General features: G+C 30.2%; 3 protein-coding genes and 1 pseudogene across 4 annotated transcripts; 2 read left to right on the top strand and 2 right to left on the bottom strand.

Moving 5' to 3' along the window:
- Positions 1-398: 398 nt before the first annotated feature.
- Positions 399-928, bottom strand: LOC111288647 (uncharacterized). The gene has a single exon (XM_022879617.2). It carries the CDS (start codon positions 705-707, stop codon positions 501-503), a length of 207 nt encoding a protein of 68 aa, XP_022735352.1. The 5' UTR covers positions 708-928; the 3' UTR covers positions 399-500.
- A 2030-nt stretch (positions 929-2958) lies between these two features.
- On the top strand, positions 2959-9801 carry LOC111287096 (enhancer of mRNA-decapping protein 4-like). Of its 2 annotated transcripts, none has more exons than XM_022877327.2 (12): positions 2959-3926; positions 4301-4350; positions 4436-4592; positions 4677-4901; positions 5055-5183; positions 5493-7127; positions 7552-7911; positions 7987-8106; positions 8250-8420; positions 8706-8870; positions 9040-9165; positions 9335-9801. In XM_022877327.2, the coding sequence occupies exons 1-12, from the start codon at positions 3246-3248 to the stop codon at positions 9641-9643; spliced, it is 4128 nt and encodes a 1375-aa protein (XP_022733062.2). In that variant the 5' UTR covers positions 2959-3245; the 3' UTR covers positions 9644-9801. The 2 variants fall into 2 exon arrangements, with proteins under 2 accessions (XP_022733062.2, XP_022733061.2); XM_022877326.2 differs by having other exon boundaries at positions 9019-9165.
- LOC111288796 (sufE-like protein 1, chloroplastic/mitochondrial pseudogene) lies at positions 9651-10848 on the top strand (annotated as a pseudogene).
- Positions 10849-14437: 3589 nt separating this feature from the next.
- Positions 14438-15149, bottom strand: LOC111287998 (uncharacterized). Its single transcript, XM_022878735.2, has one exon. It carries the CDS (start codon positions 15003-15005, stop codon positions 14592-14594), a length of 414 nt encoding a protein of 137 aa, XP_022734470.2. The 5' UTR covers positions 15006-15149; the 3' UTR covers positions 14438-14591.
- Between the last annotated feature and the right edge of the window lie 7331 nt (positions 15150-22480).

Genomic DNA, 22480 nt, shown 5'->3' with positions numbered 1-22480 from the left:
GTACTCAATACAGTTGACTCATCGTAAAATTGTAAAACATGATCTTCAAATGGATATGTGGAATGTCCAATTGAGGCCCTATCAATCCTTTTGGAACATAATCCTTTTCCCCGATCAACTTCATCAAAAACAAGATAGATTTGAGAATGTTTTTCACAGTTTAGACCAAATTTCACTGAATCCATCGATGCATTTGTCGGCAACGGTGACATTATAATTTACTTACGAAAATTCGTAATCAATTTGTAAGATATTTATTTAAAAATTTTAAATTTTATTTAAAAAAATGTTATATAAATATAACAAATTCTAATAATATCTCAATAATATTGGGTTTTACACGATCAAGCTGCAATCTTATTTGCAAAAATGATTCAGATTTAGTAGGCAAAAGCAAAGGAACAATGAAAACAATAGAATTAAACTTGATAAATCCCAACAACGAAACAATCCCAATTGCCAAATATAATACGAAAATAAAAACAACAAAAAAAAAAAAACTAAAAAGGAGGAGGAGCTGCATAAACCAAGAAGGGCCTTCCACAAGAAGAGAATTTATGATCACAGGGGTAATAATCCTCGTGCAATGTATCCTTGAGCTTGTGAAACCCATTCTTGAAGACCCCAAATCCAAACAAAAACCCAACCAACACCAGCACCAGGATTAGGCATGTGCACAGCATGCACACTCTGCTCCCACAACACATCTTCTTTGGTCTTTGAACAAAAAAAGAAGACAACTGTCTGCCTTTGTTGGGCTGTTTCTGGGGATTTTGTGTCTGGGTTTTTTGGCTTGAGGGTGCTTACAAAGAGAAAGAAAGAGATGTGTTGAAAATACTTGGACGTTTGGGGTATTGAAATTGCATTTGTTGGTGTTGGCTGGCTTAAAAGGTAAGTTTTTAAAAGAAAAACTTCAAATCCCATGTCAATTTGACATAATAATGCATGAATAAGACAATTCAACAGTGAGTAACTTTGCTCAAGAGTGGATTTTAGGATTTCGGATGGGTGTTCCTCAGCTGATGCAGTTGAGATAGTGATTGGGTTGGTTGAGTTGTTAAATTGGGCTTTTTGGCCTATTAGAGAACTCAAATTCCATTCCCCAAACAATAGCCTAGCATCTCTAAATTTCTAATCTTTAATCATGATGTGCTTTAATTTTTTGTTTAAATACCAGATAGATTCTTCCATCTCTAAATAAGAGAAAAATATTTCATATCTTATAATTTAAAAATAATAATTATAAATTATATATTCAAAATTATTCAAATAAAAAATTACTGATTAAATTCAAACTCAAAATCTTAAAATTAAAAAAAAAATTGATATTTATCAATTCAATCAAAATTTTGTTGATTTTAATTATGATGTGGTTCAAAGGCAAAATTATTGAGTTCTTGGATAAGGCATAATTATTGACTTCCTAGACCATAGGCTATCAATTAAAGTTAAAACATGGGCTGATGAAATCTGACAAACTTCCATTGATTGCAGACATCCTCTCTACCTTGCTTTTTGGGTGCCTTACTAGTAATAAAAGGGTATCAATATCTCATCTTCAATACTAAATTTCCGAACTTGAATTGATTGTTAGAGTTTCTATTTTGAAGTTATAATAAGAATGTTTTTATTTTAAAGTTATATCAAGATTTTTTTAAAATATAAAAGACAACACTTTAAAAATTAAAAAAAAATTATAAATTTTAAAATTTTGAAATATCAAAAAATTATATGAATTAATTAAATTGAGTTTCAAATTAAAAATTATAACAAAAATTTGCAATCATAATATTTTAACCTTACGTCACAAAATTAAGAAAGAGGAAGCAAAAAATTTATAAAAATAAAAAACCCTAGTACATCCAAAACCTCAAAATAAACATGATAATTCATATATTTTTATTTTATTTATTTTATGTTAAATAAATGTAAAATAAGAAAAAAAATCTTACAATTCATATAAGTAAACTAAATAGTAAATACAAAACATATATTTCAAATTTTCTAAATTTATATATAATTTTTATCAAAATTTTAAATCATATTATTTTTAATATTATTTTTATGGTTTTTGTGTTATTTCTATATATTTATTCAAAATTATCATATCTAACATCAAAATAAAATATCACATTTCTTATTTTCAAATATATATATATATATATATATTATATGAGATAGCAACCCTCATGTTATTCTTGTTTATTATTTTATTATCTAATATATATTGCAATAATAAAAATTACAATAATAAAAGATATATATCAAAAAATAAAATGAAAACGATACATCTCAGATATCTCATAAATTTTAAAAGTAAGAAAGTTACAATAGTAAAATTAAAAAATATCATATTTTTTGTAATAAAAAAATATAAATGAATCTCACATAAGTTATGAATTAATCCATAATTTCAAATAAAATTACTTACTTATTTCATCTTTAAATCATTAATAGGTTGTTGTGTTTATTTTATTTTTTTTCATTAAAATTTTTATTATTAAATCAAAATTATAACAGAATAATAATATAATAAATATACAATTTTTAAAATTGAGAAAAGAAAAAAAAAAGGTGCTTGAATTGAATGAGAGATTGTAAATAATCTCAATGAAAAATGGGTAATAAGATAATCATTAAACAAAGTTTAAATTTGATGATACAAGAGAAAAGTTGTTTTATTTCAGTTGGAAGTAACATATTTTTAATGAAATATTTTTCGTAAAAAAGTTGTTGAAGAAAAATGCGTTCAACAAATCATCGGCAGGACCCAAATTGGGAAAAACCTTAAATCCAACATAGAAAACGAATTTTTTAAAAAATTAAGTGAAAAATATTTATATTTACAATCGATGGATTTTTTTTAGAGTCAAAATTGAAATAGGAGATGAATTTTAGACGATAGAGATGAAAATATATGTTTGCTATTTATATATATATATATATATCATTTCTTCCATTCCACCCAAAAGATAATCGTATTTCCTCTTTAACCCAATCAGCCACTCCCAATTTTCTGTCTCAAGTCCCCCCCCCCCCCTCTTCACTTCCAAGTCACCATCTTTCAGGTTCAGGGGACTCTCCTCTTTCTTCTTCTTCTTCTTCTTTAGCTCTCTCAAAAATCTCTTCTTTACCTCCTTTCTTCACTCAGATCTCTTCGGTTGTGCCCCAAATACAAATACCCATCTTTTTACTTCTACAAAAATCACTCAAAGAACCATAAAGTTCCTTTCTTTTTGAGAGAGATGGCTTCAACAGGAAACCCAAATCAAACCATCCCATTTGACGTGCACAAGTTCTTCAAACCCACGATTTCAAACCCTTCAACGAATCCCCCACAATACCCAAATCTCTCTTCTCCTTATCCGACACCCCCTTCTTCTTATCCTCCTCCCTCTCCCCCTTTCTTTCATCCCCAGTATCACCAATTCTACATGCCTCCTCCCTCTGCTACCCATCCAAATTACCAAAACGCCCCACAAGATGCTAAATCATTGTCCTTTCCTTCTCCTCCTCTTAGCCCGTACAATGCTGGAACCCAGATTCTTGCCCTCATCAACTCTTCCCCTCAAAACCCAGATTTCCCACCTCAAAACCAGCTTTCTCAACAGCAGCAATCACCGCCTGCTGAGTTTTTGGGGGGTCCTAATGTGGGGCCTTTAAGGGTGCCAAGTTGCAAACTGCCCAAGGGCAGGCGGATGTCAGGCGCTCAGATAGCTTATGATATTGATACGAGGCTGTCAGGGGAGGCTCAGCCGCAACTTGAGGTCACTCCCATAACAAAGTATGGGTCTGATCCTCAGCTGGTACTGGGCAGGCAGATTGCTGTTAACAAGTCTTACATTTGTTATGGGCTGAAAGGAGGCAACATTAGGATTCTTAATATAAACACTGCATTGAGGTCTTTGTTTCGTGGGCACACCCAGGTTTAGCTCTTTAACTTTTGTCGCTTTTTGTAGTTGTGCAATTGTGGTTAGAGGCATGTTTATGATATAATGGTGGTATTGTTATTGAATGAAATGGTTTTGCATTTTAATTCAGTTTTGCCAAGCTTCAGTTGTATAATTTACTGGTTTTTGATGACTTTGATGCTAGTTTTATATTGAAAAGTACATAAATGGTAGTTTAAGAAGGATGTGTTGTGAATGGAATTATGGGTGTTAAAATTTGCTCATCTAACTATTTTGTTGATTCTTGAGAGCTGGTATCATAATGGAGCTATAAAATAGTTTGGTTAGACTTTTTTTTTTTTTTTTTGGGCTTATGACTATTCATCCAAGTGACATTTGTTTTCTTTCAGAGGGTAACTGACATGGCTTTCTTTGCTGAGGATGTTCACCTTTTGGCTAGGTATTTTTCTTTCTTTAATTGGTAATTACACTGCTTTTTCTTTTGTTTTTTTTGGGTTGCATCTTGGTGATACATTTTTATGCAGTGTGAGTCTAGAGGGACGGGTATTTGTGTGGAAGATATCAGAAGGTCCAGATGAAGAAGATAAGCCACATATTACAGGAAAGATAGTTATTGCTGTTCAGATATTAGGCGATGAGCAATATGTACATCCACGTGTTTGTTGGCACCGGCACAAACAAGTAATGCAACTTTTTAGTGCTTATCCTTAATGAGAGGGTTATCACTGTTTTGTAGCCAAATAGTATTGCAATCTCATTTTGCAGGAAATTTTGGTGGCTGGGATTGGAAAGCACATTTTGAGAATTGATACTATGAAAGTTGGGAAGATTGAAGTCTATTCAGCTGATGCACCTTCCCCTCTCCAATGTCCTATTGACAAGTTGATTGATGGGATTCAGTTGGTTGGTAAACATGATGGAGAAGTTACTGATGTGTCAATATGTCAATGGATGATTACCCGATTGGTTTCTGCTTCTACAGATGGCACGGTTTGTCTTTTCCCTTATCATTTTGTTTTCTTGATTTGTGGATATCTGTGTGGTCTCTCTGAGTTTCATTGTTGTAGAGTGATGGAACATGAGTAAATGCAGTTATGAGTTATGTATGGAATGCTGTACTTACAAGCTTATGTTATGCAACAGATAAAGATATGGGATGACCGCAAGGCAGTACCATTAACAGTGTTGAGACCGCATGATGGCCAACCTGTTTATTCAGCTACATTCTTGGATGCACCTCACCGACCTGATCATATTATACTCATAACTGGGGTAATGATTGCCGTGTTCTCCCTCTGTGTTTGTGTCTGTGTCTGTATCATGCTTCTGCCTATTTGTTATGCACTGACTTGTTATATAAAGTTCATAGTTGTGAAAATTTTTATTGAGCTGGTTGGTATGGCGTAGGAGTCTGTATTTACCTATTGACTTCAGTCTATCTTAAATGTGTTTTTAATTTTGCTTCTCTAATTTCAGAATTGTATTTCTGATTTACTTTGCCAATTTGACAGTCTTATTATTATGATGAACATCCATTTATATGATTTATCTTAGTTGATTTTTTTTAACAATTTTTTCCAGGGCCCCCTAAATCAAGAAATTAAAATTTGGACATCAGCAAGTGAAGAGAGTTGGCTACTTCCAAGCAATACTGAAAAATGGATTTGCACCCAGACATTAAACTTGAAGAGTTCTGCTGAACCTCAAGTTGAAGAAGCATTCTTCAACCAAGTTGTCGCATTATCTCAAACAAGCCTTTTCTTACTCGCAAATGCGAAGAGAAATGCTATCTATGCTGTACACTTAGAATATGGTTCTTGTCCAGCAGCAACACACATGGATTACTTAGCAGAGTTCACTGTTACTATGCCCATATTAAGTTTTACTGGGACAAGTGATCCTCCTGATGAACATATTGTTAAAATATATTGTGTTCAGACACAGGCTATCCAGCAGTATGCTTTGGAGTTATGCCAGTGCATTCCACCACCATTGGAAAATACTGGCTTAGAGAAGTTGGATTCAAGTGTTTCACGTGATGCAACTAACACTGAAGGTTTTGATGCGTTCGATCGATCTGGAAATAAACCTTCTGAATTACCCCTTTATGGTTCAGTTCCCAAACCAAGTATACAAGTAAGTAGCTCTGAAAATTCAACTGCAGCCAGGTATCCTTCAAGCCCCCGTTCTATTGAGGCTAACATGGGACAAGAGTTTAATGCTTTGAATATTGATTCTAAATCTGCCTCTGCTGCTTTGGCATCACCAGCAAGTGATGCTGATATTGTTTGTGTTGCATCACCACCACCACTTCCTCCTAGTCCTAGGTTGTCTAGGAAGCCCTCTGGTTTTCATAGTCCAGCAAATAGCTTTGAGCCGACTTCCCAGCTTGGTGACCATGTTGGAAACCAACTGGTTGCTGATTCTCCTGTTGACAGACAAATGGACACCGTTCGAACAAATTTGTCTGATATGCATTCATCAGAAGATGGTACTAGGAATGATGAGAAGAAAATAGTATCAGATGAGAAATCTAGTGCATGTAATCCGCCTATCATTTTCAAGCATCCAACACATCTTGTGACTCCTTCTGAGATATTGATGGCTTCATCATCTTCTGAAACTACTAATGTCACTGAGGGAAAGGGTGAGGGCGAGGTGAACATTCAAGATGTGGTTGTCAACAATGATGTGCGCAATGCTGTGGTTGAGGTAAAAGTGGTGGATGAAACACGATCTTCTCAGAACAATGAATTTGGTTCCCATGTAGACTCCCAAAATCGAAATTTGGAAAATAGAGAGAGATTCTTTTGCTCTCAGGCTTCAGATCTTGGCATTCAGATGGCGAGGGAGTGCTTTGCAATATCAAGGGATGCTTACATTGTTGACGAATCTCCGCAAGCAGATGGTGTTGGTGCATCAGGGTCACATGTGCAACCTAGTGTTGGTGAGGAAGAAATCCATAATTCAAGAAAAGATCTGTCTGAAAAGGTCTTGGAATCAGCCATGCCTTCTACACATCTGCAATCACCAGCACCAAGTGCAAAAGGGAAGAAGCATAAGGGGAAAAGTTCTCAAGCATCTGGTCACTCTTCTCCATCTTCGAGCCCTTTCAATTCTGCAGATTCTTCCATTGAACCAGGGGGGAATTCCAATCTCCCTTCAATGGGTGCTGCATTTCCTCAAATTGTTGCTATGCAAGAGATGCTTAATCAGGTGATTGCCTATAGACAAAAAATTGGGAAAAAAATTGCTACATGTGTATGAATTTGTTGTATGTGCATTTTTTTGCGTGTTAATAGGTAAGTATGCTGGGGAGAGTGGTACAGATATAACAAATTACTGCACTTGAGTATCATCAAATAGTCTTAAACAGTTTTCAATTGGGTTTATGATCATCTATGGTTTCTTAATTTTGGTATATTTAATTTAGCCCTATATAAAAATAGACCCTTGTGCTATATTCATTTATTTAAAACTTGACCATGGTGCCCTATTATAATTATGGCATTTTCCCCTATTGTTCCTTTTTTGTATTCGCTTAACAATATGTTAGCATACTTTTATAAACAAGTGTATTTTAGAACTTTTTGCTCCACTGTTTATGGTATTTTGACTGTGATTTCAATCATTCTTGCAGCTAATTGCTACACAAAAGGAAATGCAGAAACAAATGTCAAATATTGTCAGCCTCCCTGTTACAAAAGAAGGCAGAAGATTAGAGGCAGCTCTAGGACGGAGCATTGAGAAAGTCATTAAGGCCAACACTGATGCTCTATGGGCTCGTTTTCAAGAGGAAATCGCAAAAAATGAGAAGTTGTTGCGAGAACGTACACATCAAATAACGAGTTTGATCACTAATTTTATAAACAAGGACTTGGTAGCAATTTTAGACAAAGCAGTCAAGAAGGAATTAGCAGGCATTGGTCCAGCTGTAATTCGTACCATTACTCCAGCAATAGAGAAAACAGTAACTTCAGTAATCACCGAGTCCTTCCAGGTTAGACTTCTAAAGATCAAGTTCTTTTGCTAGAAAGCTGTCTTAATGGAATCTAACTAGTCCTTTGTGTGACAGAGAGGGGTTGGAGATAAGGCAGTGAATCAACTAGAAAAATCTGTTAATTCAAAACTTGAAGCTATAGTTGCCAGGCAAATACAAGCACAGTTTCAAACTGCTGGTAGACAAGCCCTCCAGGTATACACAAATTCAACTTCACTTGGTTGAATAGCTGCAGAGGGATATTTTCAGTCTTTTGTTATAAGATTAAATTATTGTCATTTGGCATGTTCCAAGCAATTTCTGGTTATTTATTTATCATTATTGTTTATTTCTTTTAGGAGGCTCTGAGAACTAGTATGGAAGCTTTAGTGATCCCTGCCTTTGAGATGTCATGCAAAGCCATGTTTGAGCAAGTTGATGCTGTGTTTCAGAAAGGAATGGTTGAACATACCAATGCTGCTCAGCAACACTTAGAGTCTGCAAGTTCTTCTTTGACAATTGCTTTAAGGGTATATTTCCTGGTCACATTTACTATTTTACTAGAAGGCTAGTCATTTTTGTTCTTTTTCCTGAATTTATAACATTTCAGCATTAGCTGTTAAATAACTTAATGGTAAGGATTATTGGTGTTTGATGTTTCTTTTTGGCCACTTGAGGTAATATGCATTAAAGCACGCAAATTTATTTGTTGCTATTGAGCTCTTGTTCAATGTGCGGTGTGTTTGTTAATTTACTGTTGTTTTTCAATAGTATTTTTGTATAATTTTCTTCTTCAAAATTCCTTTTAATTTCAGGATGCCATAAATTCTGCATCATCCATTGCTCAAACCTTAAGTGGAGAATTTGCTGATGGACATCGAAAACTTTTAGCAATTGCAGCTGCTGGAGCTAACTCAAATGCAGCAAGTCCATTGGCTTCCCAACTCAGCAATGGACCTTTAGGTGCTCTCCATGACAAGGTATGTTTATTTCAGTCATTTACTTTGTTTTCTTTGCAAGAAGTTAATTCTCAATAAACCTGGACTGCCAAAGTCAAATCTGGTTGTTCAGTATCACTTTTTTTCACAAAATGTTTCAGTTGGCTACTAACTACTTCAATCTTAAAAGGTCCTTCTATCCATGCCTCAGGTTGAGGTGCCCGTGGATCCAACAAAAGAGCTATCAAAATTGTTATCGGAACGGAAATATGATGAAGCTTTCACTATTGCCCTGCAAAGGAGTGACCTCTCTATCGTTGCTTGGTTATGTTCACAGGTGTGCCTGAAACTTTTAAACTGTGAAGATTATATGAAAATCTAAATCATCAATTTTGTCTGAGTTCTTCATGATTTCCCTGTGCTTCATGGTCTCAATTCTTGACTTGAACTTTTGTTTAAAAGACTCTGCAATAGGTATGAAATAGCATTCTTTTGCCTTTTGCTAGGTTGATCTACGTGGCATTCTGTCAACCGCCCCCTTTCCCTTGAGCCAAGGAGTGCTGCTCTCCCTCTTGCAGCAATTGGCCTGCGACATTAACAATGACACACCGCGAAAACTCACATGGATGGTAGACGTGGCCACCGCTATAAACCCGGGCGACCAAATGATTGCAATGCATGTCCGGCCTATCTTCCAGGAAGTCTATACGCGAGTGCACGAGATAAGTAGCTCACCTCTGCTTACAGGTGCTGAACATGCGAGTATCCGTGCTCTCTTTTATGTCATCAACTATGTTCTAATGACTTGTAAATGATTGAACAATGAGGATTTTGGTCATAAGTTTTTGCAAGTCTCTGGTTGTTGTCATGTAGGGAACCTCTGCTTTGTGGTACAGTAAAATCTGGTCCTTATTTTGTAATCGTTAGAGAATTTGGACTATACCAATTAAGGATATTTCAAATTTTTATCTTATATTCAACAGCTTCTGCTGACATCTCTCTTCTAATTTAAAACACCAAAAGGATATTAAAAAAAAAGACATGTGACATTTTTAAAATTTTAACAAAAATTATATATAAATTTAATAAATATAAAAAATATATTTTATATTTTTCATATTAATATAAATTATAGATTATAGCATCAAGCTCCATCCAACTCCAACCCATGGAAGAACTCCCTACTATGCTCCAACAAATCATCGAACTTTTCCAGTCTGTTGAGGAACCCAAGGCCAAGTACGAGCAACTCATGTTTTATGACAAAAAACTCGAAACCTCCCGATACGCAATTCAAAAGTAAGGAGAAGAAAGTTGAGGGTTGTTTTCTCAGGTTTTGGACAGCGCTTATCTTGATAAAGACAAGAATGTTGTCTATGAAGCAGATTCTTATTCTGTTCTAACCAAAGGACTTGCTGCTTTGCTTGTTAATGGTTTGACTGGAAGACCTGTCCAGGACGTTTTGAGGGTTTCTCCTGATTTTGTTGTGCCTCTTGGCTGCAACAGAGCTTGACACCTTCTAGGAATAATGGGTTTTTGAACATGTTGAAGCTGATGCAAAGAAAGGCATTTGAGTTGCTTATTGAAGCTGAGAAGGTAGTGGGTCTTCAGGTAATGGTCAGGTTGTGAATGATGGATTCAATTCTCAATTGGGTAGCAGTGAAAAACCTGTTGACAACTCAATTTTGGACTCAAAAGTTGACCAGAGTTCAGGTGTTAGAGCGAGTTCTCAAAAGGGTATCGAAGAAAGTTCAAGTGGTTTGGGAAGTAGAGGAATGAGGATCAAGGAGAAGCTGGAGAGGGAGCTTAGTCCTGTTGTATTTGAAGTGGAGAATGTTTCTTATCAGCATGCTGGACATGCTGGTGTGAGGGGCAGTCATAGGGAAACACATTTTAATCTGAGAATTGTGTCAAAGGATTATTGTACCTTGGATTCTTGAAAATGCATAAATCAGTTACATGTTAGTCAATTTTTAAACAAGCAACTACCAATATGGCTGCTTTGTTTGGATATTTTTCACTTTCGTTGCTGCGGTTTTCAGTCATCTTCTTATTTTCCTTGGTTGGACTTTCACTGGAAAGTTTAGGATTTTCAGGCCTAATACTACACGAGGGACTGTCAGTACATGGATAACATAAGATAATTACTACAGCTCTTTGTTGATTTTGTCCTCTATTGAGCTCTTTGTGCATTCCTGGCATGTTAACAATAAAAGATCCTGCTAACTTTGGATCAGTTGACATGATATTAGAGTTAGTACTTGAAAGTTGCGGAGTTCAAAAGAGCTTATATACTTAATATTCTCTACAGCTGGTAAGTATAAAGGTAGGAGGGTTCAAACTAGATTAAGAATTTAAAATAACCATAAAATATCTTGATGTTTTATTCTATTAATATCTTTAAGGTTGTTAAAACATGTTTGTTGGTTCTGCTCTCTTCTATCATAAATTTTATTTTTAAGGCTGTTTAAACTATCCACAGGTTTATTAATTTTATCGACAGAAAGAGTATTCAGAGAATTTTGAAAATGCCCAGAAAAAAATTTTCCTTCAAATTTTCTTTGCGGGTGTCCATGGGCACCCTGCTTCCCTATTTGTATCCACCACTCATGCATTGACCCTTATTAATTTGCAATATGTGGTACTCAAAAGTTGTGATACTGGTTACTTATGTGGATATCTATTGGCTCTCTCATCATATTTTTATCTAAAATGGTTAGTTTTAACAAGTTTTGAGAGCTGGTGAGTACCAAAGGCTACAATATTATTGCTTTAACTTGCAGGGATGTGTTGTTTGTCTTTGTTGTGTGACATCAAAGCATTACTTGTTCATCATGATAATTTAGGTAAAGATCAATGAATTACCCTTTCATTGGACTCATTAGGTTGTTCTTTGTTCGCTATGTTTGGCAAGACAGTCCGGATTGAACATCTGAGCCACGCCATTCAACTGGTTGGATTCTCGCTAGTGGACTGTTTATCTAAAACAATCTATTGATAACTTTCAATTATCGTAAAAGTTATGTTTGAATCTTGTGTTGGATTGTTTTAATATAATCAGAAATATGATAATTCGTGTATTTATATTTGTTAATTTTGTATCTGATATATGTAAAATATAAAAATTATCTAATTCGTATCACATACCAAATACAAAATATATATATATATTTTGTATTTGGTATGTGATACGAATTAGATAATTTATATATATATATATATATATATATATATATATATATTGAATTGGAAGCTGTTGTCGCTTGATAGAGTGCCGAGTGTCTTGTATGCAGCTGCCCTTCCGGCATTAATCTTTTCACTCTTTAGTAAAAGCCCTTCATCTTAGCCTACATGACCTTTATTTCCTTTACCAAAATTGATTGATTTTCTAAAGCATCGTTAATCATTCATCATTTCGTACTTGAACGTATAAATATTTGAATTTTGGTAGTTGAGGTGCTGAACATTTTAGATGAACCTGCTTTTCATATACCAAGTTTTTTTTATATTCAAGGTTATCAAAATTTAAGCTTTGATAATTAAAATTAAGAATCTAACACTTTATCAACAGATCATATTATTCAAACCTTCGACAATTTTTTATTTCGAATTATATCGATTTTCAAGATCGGAGCTATCAACCACTCAGCCATTTCTCCGAAAGCTAATTTTTATTTTATTTTTATTCCATTGAATTGAACATGGCCATATGAGTTGATACCGTTCATTATGTATAGCAAGATATCATGTGTGAATCTATAGATTGATCTATTTATTTGTATATGTAGATATATGAAATGCATGATTTAATATATTTATTTGTGAACATGAAATAAAAAAATCACCCTCGATCTTATGTCCAAATAAAAGCGATAAAAGATTAAAAATAAGTCATATAAAATCAATCGATTCATGATAAAATTCTCTATTCTATCTCACATTTTATTAACTTATTTTGTCTATGTGATAGAGGGATCAAATGATATAGTTCTTTTGTTGGTAGCTTGGAGGATTAGAAACATGACTATTGCTTTCTAATGGGCTGTTTTTGCATTAATAATGCTCAATTTCCCCTGAATTCTACTGAATTACCACCATTTTGCAGAAATCTACCATTCTAAGAAGGCTTAAGATGAAAGTGACTTTTGCTTACATATAATGTTGGTAAAGGGTTAAGATTAGTCGAATATGCAATGCAATCATGGCCGGCATGGAATGAGATGCCGTGAATAGCATTCTCTTTTTGATAATTGGGAAAGAATGAGACAGGACACCGGAACCTTAGCTGATGACTGATGCGCCTACAAGCAATAAGAGAAAGAGTTCATCTGGTTGGCGCTTGAAAATTACTGATTTGAAAGAATTAATTCGCATAATATCAAGTTTGACATTTTTTTTGGATTGTCTTTCTTTAGCTATTTGATTGAACTTTGAAGCATTAATATTCTTGTAGAGTATCTAAGTTTTGTTTGGATTTAATATTCCTCCTTCGAAGATTTTAATGTCGTATTTTTTAATATGAATATGATATATTTAAAATTTTATGCTCCTGAAATTTTTTATTTAATATATTCAAAATTTTACTTATAAAGTATTTCTCGCAATAATCAACTGAAATTGGAACAAAAAAAAAAAAAAAGCTTCCCTTACCAATTGATCTTTTTTTGTGATACCTATTGCTATTAACCATTATTTGATAAATACACTTTAAAATCATGTGTAGTAGCGAAAGAACCAACTACTATTACTTTAAAACCAATTGGGGCCCTCTCTGTTAATATATAACAAATAAAGAAAATAGTAATACTAGTTGTTTCACTTTTATTTATTATTATGGCACCATGCTTTGCTAGAACTCAGACTACAACATGTAAAAGTAAAATAATAAAGTGACAATGTAATGTAAATTAAGTAGAATAATGAACAATCCCATTGTCAAAAACCAAAACTCAAAAAATAAACCCAATCCACTTTATAACAAACCAAGCTTCAAATCCTTTTTTCAATCAATTTTTTTAATAATCAAATTTAGCAATGGTAACGGAGTAAATATTTGTTATTTTTATGATATTTGTATCTGAATTTATTTAATATTTATAATATTTAAATTTATTTAAATTTAGTATTAATATTTTAATTCGAATTCATTTAAAAATTCAAATATATTAAAATATTTATTTAATTTTTTATTAAAATATAAAATAAAAAAATTTAAATTTAAATTTCAAATTTATTCTTAATTAATAACAAATAAAGGTTATTTACTAAAATTTAAAATCTTTCCCAAGCACAAAGTTTTATATATTTTAAATATGTAATTGAATAATAAATTCACATACGAATTTAATTATTTATTATTATTTATTAAAATTTAAATATTAAATATCAAAATAATATTATTTTTATTTTATTTAAATTCATCATAAATAATAAATCTTTTATATGAATATATTAATTAGTCATTTATAACTATTCAAATATAATATAAATAAATTTTTTATTTGAATTCATTAATTATTTATTTATAATTATTAAAATTGAGATGGCCATATAATTATTTCTTCGTAATATGCTTGAAATATTTAAAATAAAGAAAAAAAAAAGAAAAATTGGGAAGAAAAAAAGATGTGTATTTACTCAATTCCCCGGATAAAACAAAAAAAAATTACAGCTAAAAACATTGCCACGTAACGTGACATGTGTAAAAACCTCCTACATTTTCGCAACATCTGTGTCCTAATAGGAATCGGATTCCTCTATCTTCTACCAGCACTGATCGGTCTCCCATCTGCGGGTCGTATACACCCGAGTCCTGACCCGCCTCGCACGTGCCCGTAACGACATATCATACACGGCCCTCGCCGTCGGATCCGACAAAGTCGCGTATGCGTTGCGTATCTCGATGAAATCAGTTCCGTCCGATGAAGATCCCATCGCGTCGGGATGGTATACCTTGGCCAAGCTCCTGTACGCCATCTTGATCTCGTTCAACGATGCCGTTCTCTCCACCCTAAGTGTCTCGTACAAACTCCCCGCCACCGCCAGGGCCACCGCCGCGTTATTGTCCGTGGCGGTAGCAGACTTAAAAGACGCCACCGCAGGCTTCCTCAGTCGCGAAATCGGAGAGAAATTGCTGATGGGTCTTGCGGCGAGAGGAGAAGAGAGGGATGCACACATTGGGGAAAGAAGGGCAAGACGGTAAATATGTGTGAAAAAGAGGGATTTTTTTTCTATTGGTTTGGAAGATCGGAGACAGAGACGCAGAGAGTGAGGTACATATATTTATAGGGGTCAAAGTTTTTTTTTTAATTTTTTTTTTAGAAAATTGAAAACTAATATAAAAAAATAAACATAAAATGGGTTTAAAAAGGACAAAGGCGGTGTGTCTTGCGTTGTGTTTTGTCGGGTGGTTTTTCCTTTTGGACACGGACATGGCAGTTACTGTCTGAATTTCTGATTTGTTTTAGTTAAAGATAAAGCTTCTAGAAGATCTTGCTTTTGGCTCCGGCTTTAGCTGCAGCCATTTAAGAATTTCCTTCTCTAGTTTCTCGGCTTGGCTTGGCTTTGTCTATGTTAAAAGAAAATCGAATCCAAAGCTATAGCAGTCGAGCTACTTCAACTCGATTCCATGAAGCCTTAAAAATAAAATATATATATATATTTTAAAATTTTTATTATTTATTGTGATTATAAGTTTTTAAATATTTTTTATCTAATTATACTCTTAAACATATATTTTCTTTTAACAATTAAATTTTATATTTACATTTTATCAAATTGATTTTAAATATAAAAAATAAAATTCAATCAAATTTAAATTGAATTTTAAGTTTTAAATTTTCAATTTTAGTTAAATTCGAATTTGATAATATATCATCTTGATTTTAAATTATTTGAATAATGAGAGAAGCTAAATTCGCTTACTTTAATACTTAAGAGAGGTTTATGAGTCTAATTAAAATGTTTTATATTTTAATATATTTAATGTGTATATAAATAAATAATAAATAATAAATATTAATTTTTAATTTTTAATTTTTATAATAACATTCTATCAAATTAAATTTAAATATAAAAAATAAAAATCAATCAAATTTAAATTGAGTTTTAAGTCTTAAGTTTTTAAATTTAATTAATCTCAAGTTTGATAATATATCAATTTGATTCAATTACATGCTTAATTGAATCAAATATTTAAAACCACTGATTTCATTCATGAAAAACTTTCTATATAATTAGTGATGTATGTTGTTAGCTAAAATTACTACCATTAAATCACTCATATTTCCATAAATATTGTAGGTTTCTATAGTTAGATGCTGGTTTTAAAATCTATGGGCACTACACCAATCAAAAAAATCTATGGGTTGAACTAACTACATTTGAGAGATGTACCATTTGACTATGAATTTTACCTTCCAATTATGCTAATGAGTGTACTTTTTCTCTTCTTTGTTAATCTCTAAACATAGGCTCCTAAAATGGGTTTAAGAGCATTTAATAAGATCATTACATGTCATTGTGTACTTAATGATTATTTTTGTGTTTTATGTAATGAATAAATTTTTTTATTGTTTGATAAATATGATATTTTTCATTGTGCACATATAGTGATTACATATATATATATATATATATATATAAAAGAAGTGAAATAATAATTATATACTTGATTACATGAATAAGCACACGTTAGCATTTCTATTAGAAAAAAGTAATTTCACAAATTGCAAGTTTGATGATAATCCTATACACATTTATATTTTTCACTCTTCCTTCCACTAATTCTATGATAAATAGTTGAATACCATTCATCCCTAGTGATCTTTGTTATAATAAAATGGAATGAAACTATAGAGGAAATGAGTGATGTTAAACATTCATATTAAGATCAACTGATCATAGGTGGAGGTTAGATTTGAATATAAAATTAAAAAACACTTAATATTTAATCGGTATAAGATAACATTATTTTAACAGATCTCTATCAAGTGTAAATGGAGACAAAAACTTATAACATAATAAACTTAAAAATGATAACAAACATGAACAACAAAATGAAACTCGTGCTCTGATATCATGTTAGGTATCTGTCAGTAAAAACAATGCTTAAAAATACAAATAATAAAGAGAACTTTGTTACATAACTTGTGATCTTTTTGTAGCCTTTCTTTTGTAAATTGAGTGGAGCAAATGGAACCTTCAATCAATAATAGAAATGACTTCAAGATGTGTTACAAATACTATTATCTTAAAGGCTTATTTTGCCTCTACTAATTATGGTATACAAAAAATTTCATCTCTACTAATTATGGTATACAAAAAATATTATATCAAATAGCTTTTAAGATGCAATGAAGCCTATGTTTGGTTTACTTTGCACAAGAAAAACCAAACTATTAAAAGCCCTTTAATGAGAGATAGAAATGCATTATCCTTAGCAAGATTTCTACAGTAAACAATGCCAAAGAAACAAACAATTATCTTGAGAGAAATGGGAGAAAAGATAAGACGAAATTGAATTTCTGAATATATCAAATGAATTTACATTAATCTCTGTTTACAAAGATTTAATTTTAAGGTTGTGATTTTTTGATTATGTTGTTCCAATCAAAGATCACTTCATTTTATTATAAAGATATCATCTTGAATAATCAAGGATGAGTTGATTTATTAAACTGGTTAAAGTTTTCATTCCAAGAACAATAATTTTTTACATTTTTGAAAATTGTAAATTTTCACACAAAGTAGTCGAATCCATCAAGAAGGCAATTGACTGTCCCTTTGTATTTTCAATTTTCAAACTACTATTTAAAGCAAAGTAATTGACTACCCTTAAAGCTATCAACTCCTTTTTATTTATAGAATGCATTCATTACATAAATATATAAGAATCGATTTCTTTCAATTTCAAAATGATTCTAATTATAGCTTCATATAAGGCAATCAACTGTCATAGCCTCAAATAAATTTTCAAAAGACTATCAATCAATAACAGTTGATTCCATTAAGGTTAGGATTCGATTTCACTCATATTCAATCATAACAATCGATTAATCTAGGCTAGCAGTTAATGTTATTTAATATGAAAACTATATTTAACTTTTGTCTATTAAAGCAATCGATTTTATGCCAAAAGTAGTTAATAATTCTTCTTAAAAGTTTAAGGTAATCAGACTCCTATTTGCACGACAATCGATAACTTACTTATATATCCTTCTTAATTAGATTCTTTTAAATCAAAAAAATAATTAATCTTGGAACGATTCCTTAAGTTATTTAGTAACTTAATATGATTCTTCTTTGATTAAGTATTTAATCATAATATTTTATGTTTTGAAAAATATTTTTAATAATATCTAATTTAAAATTGGTTAACAATAAATAAAAATATTTAACTTAAATATAAAATCATAAAAAATATAAAATTTAACATATGTTAAGTAACATCATTTTAACAAACGATAACAAAGAGTATTTGATTATAAAAGCATTACAACATCTTAAAGGCAATTTTTTTTGTACGTAAAAAATCATAATTTTGAAAAAAAAAATGTATTAAGATTTAAATTTTAAATTTATTAAATATTATTTTTTAAAATTAATTATATAAATCAATTTAATTAAATTCTAAATTTTACATCGTTTATTATTCCACGCTTAATCTAAACCTTGTTCTTGTTGAGCTTGATTGCTCAAAGCAAGAGCCGGCTAAAGTTAACAAAGCAATAAGCTTTACTTGGAGCCGATGGAAAGCTCACAATATAACGCTGATTCCTCCCTCCCCTGAAGGCTAAACATCTTTCAACCATTATCCCTCTGCGCTGGTTATTCCATTTAAAATACAATATAATAATAAAATTTCAACACGAGATGACAATAAATATAAAATTATATAATTTAAAATTTTAACAAAAATTATATATAAATTTAATAAAAAAAACATATTTTATATATTTTATATAAACTTGAATTATTATACATAATTTCAACCTAAATATATATATATATATATACACGAAGTATCAATAAATTTTCTTAACAAAAATACAAAAATGAAAATATCTACGCCCTTTCCCCTCCCACCATACAGCACACGCCAAGGTTTCTAGAAGGCTAATAAACCAAAGCCACCTTATACTCTTTAGTCTATCGCCTACACTGACATCCGTGATGGGTTATCTGCCCTAAACCATTCGAACTCAAACAATCGGACGGTGTAGACTCAAGAAAAAGACCACCCAACTTCAGCTTGTGGGCCTAACTTGTTCACATAAATGAGTTAGGAAGGAATCTCTGCCTTTATGGTGTAGTTTGGCACTTGCGAGGGCTTCTAGAAGCCTTCTTCTTCGTCACTTAAATTATTAAGTGTTTCGAATTTAAAAAATTTGATAATTTAAAATATAATATAATAATATAATACGATAATTATTAAAAAATATAAAAATTATATAATTTAAAATTTTAATAAAATTATATTTGAATTTAATTAAATAAAATATATATTTTATTTTTTAATACGAATTATCAATAGACATATAAATATAATGAATAGTCAAGTCTAAATCTAATTCTTTGTACTTAATGAAATCAAAGTTACGAACATCTCAACTTGTCCTATGGATTGAGTTTTTTTTTTTTTTTCAGAGAAGTTTGGCACGTGAGAAGGCTTCTAGAAGAGTTATATGTTATATATAACGTTAAGTAAATTAAGTAATTTAAAATATAATGTAAAAATAATATAAAAAAATGAAAATGACGCAGATTAAAATTTTTAAAAAATATTTAATAAAAATTTAAAATATATATTTTATATTTTTTATGTTGATATAAATTATAATATGTAATTTTTAAAAAATATAATATAAATATATAAATTATTAATATTTTACATTATATAAATACATAAAAAGCCAAATATAATAATAATAATAATAAGAGTGGAGGGGTAACCTTTTTCTTATTATTATTATTCAAACAACATCAACAAAAGGATGGAATATCTCACCATTTCTCTGTCTAATCCCATGTTTCCAACTGTGTATGTCTTCATGAATTAAGTCAATTATTAATGGTTAATTTGTTTGTGTTATACTATAAAATTGAAAGGTTGTGGCCTACCACAAACCCCTAAATCTTTTTTTTTTCCTTTGTAATGGAGGTTGATGATAATCCTGCTGTCCATTATGTTTGTTTTTTTTTTTTATTGATTGTGCATATTAATTTTTTATCAAACAAATATAATTTAGATTATTATTTTTTAAAAAATAAGATTTATAAAGTTTAAGCTTTAAAATTTTCAAAAACATATTTTTAAAAATTTAATTTAGTATAATATTTTAAAAAAATAATTATTAAAGTTGAGTTCATTCCATAAAAAAAAATTAAACAAGAACATACAAAAAATAAGACAAAAAGTATATTTTTTGACATTAAAGAAATTAATAATTTTAGTAAGTTATAATAATTTTTTTTTTACTTCAATCATCACCTAATTCTTTTACATATATATATATATATATTATATGTATATCTTATTATATGGTATGGTAGTAGTTTGTGATATAGGATTATTATTATTGTTATCATGTTTTACATGGACATGGTGGACCTTCTTGTAATCAAGTACATAGAAAATTATGACAATATGTCTCAATGGGAAAGGAGATTTTCAAGAGCATTTTAGAAAATTTAAGTTATTTAAAAAAAAAAAAAAAAACCAAAGTCCCTTAATAGAATTGAAGGTTTTTAAGAGTATTTTTGGGATTCCTAAGTGCAAAGGGTGATTACCAAAGTATCTCTTGATAGGATAAAAGGTTTTTAAGGATAATTTTGTTTATTTTAAAATAATAAATATTTTTTCAAAAATTATAAATATTACAAAACTTTAAAAATAGAAAAAATTACAGAATTACAGTCAACAAATAACATTAATACTAATTCAAATTTTTTTTAAATGTTTTAATAATTACAAATCTCAACGCTAAAACGCAACTATTTTTTAATTAGTAATAATTTTGAATAATAAAAAATAAAATTAATATCATAAATGACTATTAAATTATAATAAAATATTAAAATAATATTTGAATTAAAAAATTTTTTAATGTAATATCTAAATTATAAGTTTGATAAGATATTTGAAAGATTATTTATTTATTGTGTATTAAACGAATATCACATTAATTAATAAATTCATAATTTAGATGTCATATTAAAAATTTTTAAAATTTATATTATACATTAAATATTTTATTATAATTTAAAGATTATTAATGATATTAACCCAAAAAAGAAAAAATCATGAACGTGCACCACTACTGTAAGATAATATTCTATGTATAGTGCTAATCGTTTATCACGCAATTGAAGTATTTTAATTACAATTAACAATTTATCATATACTTTTTAAGTAAAGAAGTTTTGAATTTGACATTTATATATAAAAAATAAAAAGGAAAATGATAGAAATATTAATAGGAACTTCCTTCTTAATTCTAAAGTGCATATGTTTTGTGGATAGAATAAAATAAAGAAAAAAATTTTTAAAAAAGAGTTAGAAGTTGATTGTGTTGTTTGGGTTGCAAGCCACGTATCTGCATGTGGGGTTAGCTGTGCTGTGGTTAAAGGAGTGGGTCACTTTCAGTTTTTGTGTGATTAATATATGTGAATGTGAAGCACAAGAGAAGACTAGGGCAAGAAAATGAAAAAAAAAAAAAAAGGTTTAATTTGATTTTAAAATCAAGTCGAATCGAATCGATATTTTAAAAATATTTGAGCTAGTGTTCAACTTAAAATTTATTATTGAAAACTTGATCCAAACTTGATCGAGTTTTTAATTTTAAACTTAAATTTGATTCGAAATAAAAATTAAATTATTCAAATTCATTCAATTAGACTCATTTATCAAATAAAAATGAGCTTGATTTATATGTTTAACTTCAAATTCGATTATTTGTATTCAAACTCAAACTCGAATTCATATATTAAAATATATTAAAATATATTAAAATATAAAATTTCGATTAAATTTGTGAATTATTTGAGTCGAACATTAAAAAATTTAAACTTGATTCGCTTGATAAATCAAATTACTTGAAGTCAAACTTAATTGATAATGATCGAATTGAATTAAATTTTATTTGAATTAAGCTCAAATAATTTGCGAACACTAAGATATTATTTATGTCTTTAATTTTATTTATTATTCAAACACTAATAATCTTAAATATAAAAAATAATATTTTGTATACTTGCAATTATGAATTTGTTTAGTTGAAATGATAGAACAAAATAAGGATTAGAAAACTTTTAATTTAGTAATTAGGATTCATAATTGCTATCAATGTTTTTTATGTTTTGTAGCTTAATCATTTTTCATCCTTATTTTTTTTTATAATTTTTATCAAATAAAATCTTAGATAGAGGAAATTTGAATTTTTTTTAATTGAAGATATACGCACTGACTAAAGATTGAAATTCAATCATGATTTTGCTTCTAGTTTGAATATTACTTGAAAATGAAAGGTGGACTTAAATGTGATAATTGAAAGTTCCACCTTAATTAATTAATTAATTTAATCCATCATAATTAATCTCAGCTATATCTATAGGTGGTATAAGATTTTTAATCATATTGAGGAGTTACCAAA

Source organism: Durio zibethinus, chromosome 4 (assembly GCF_047325235.1).
Source record: "Durio zibethinus cultivar Kanyao isolate XHJ-2024 chromosome 4, ASM4732523v1, whole genome shotgun sequence".
NCBI classification, from domain to species: domain Eukaryota; kingdom Viridiplantae; phylum Streptophyta; class Magnoliopsida; order Malvales; family Malvaceae; genus Durio; species Durio zibethinus.
Note: the sequence above shows the minus strand (reverse complement) of the source record. Positions and strands in the feature narration are given on the sequence as shown.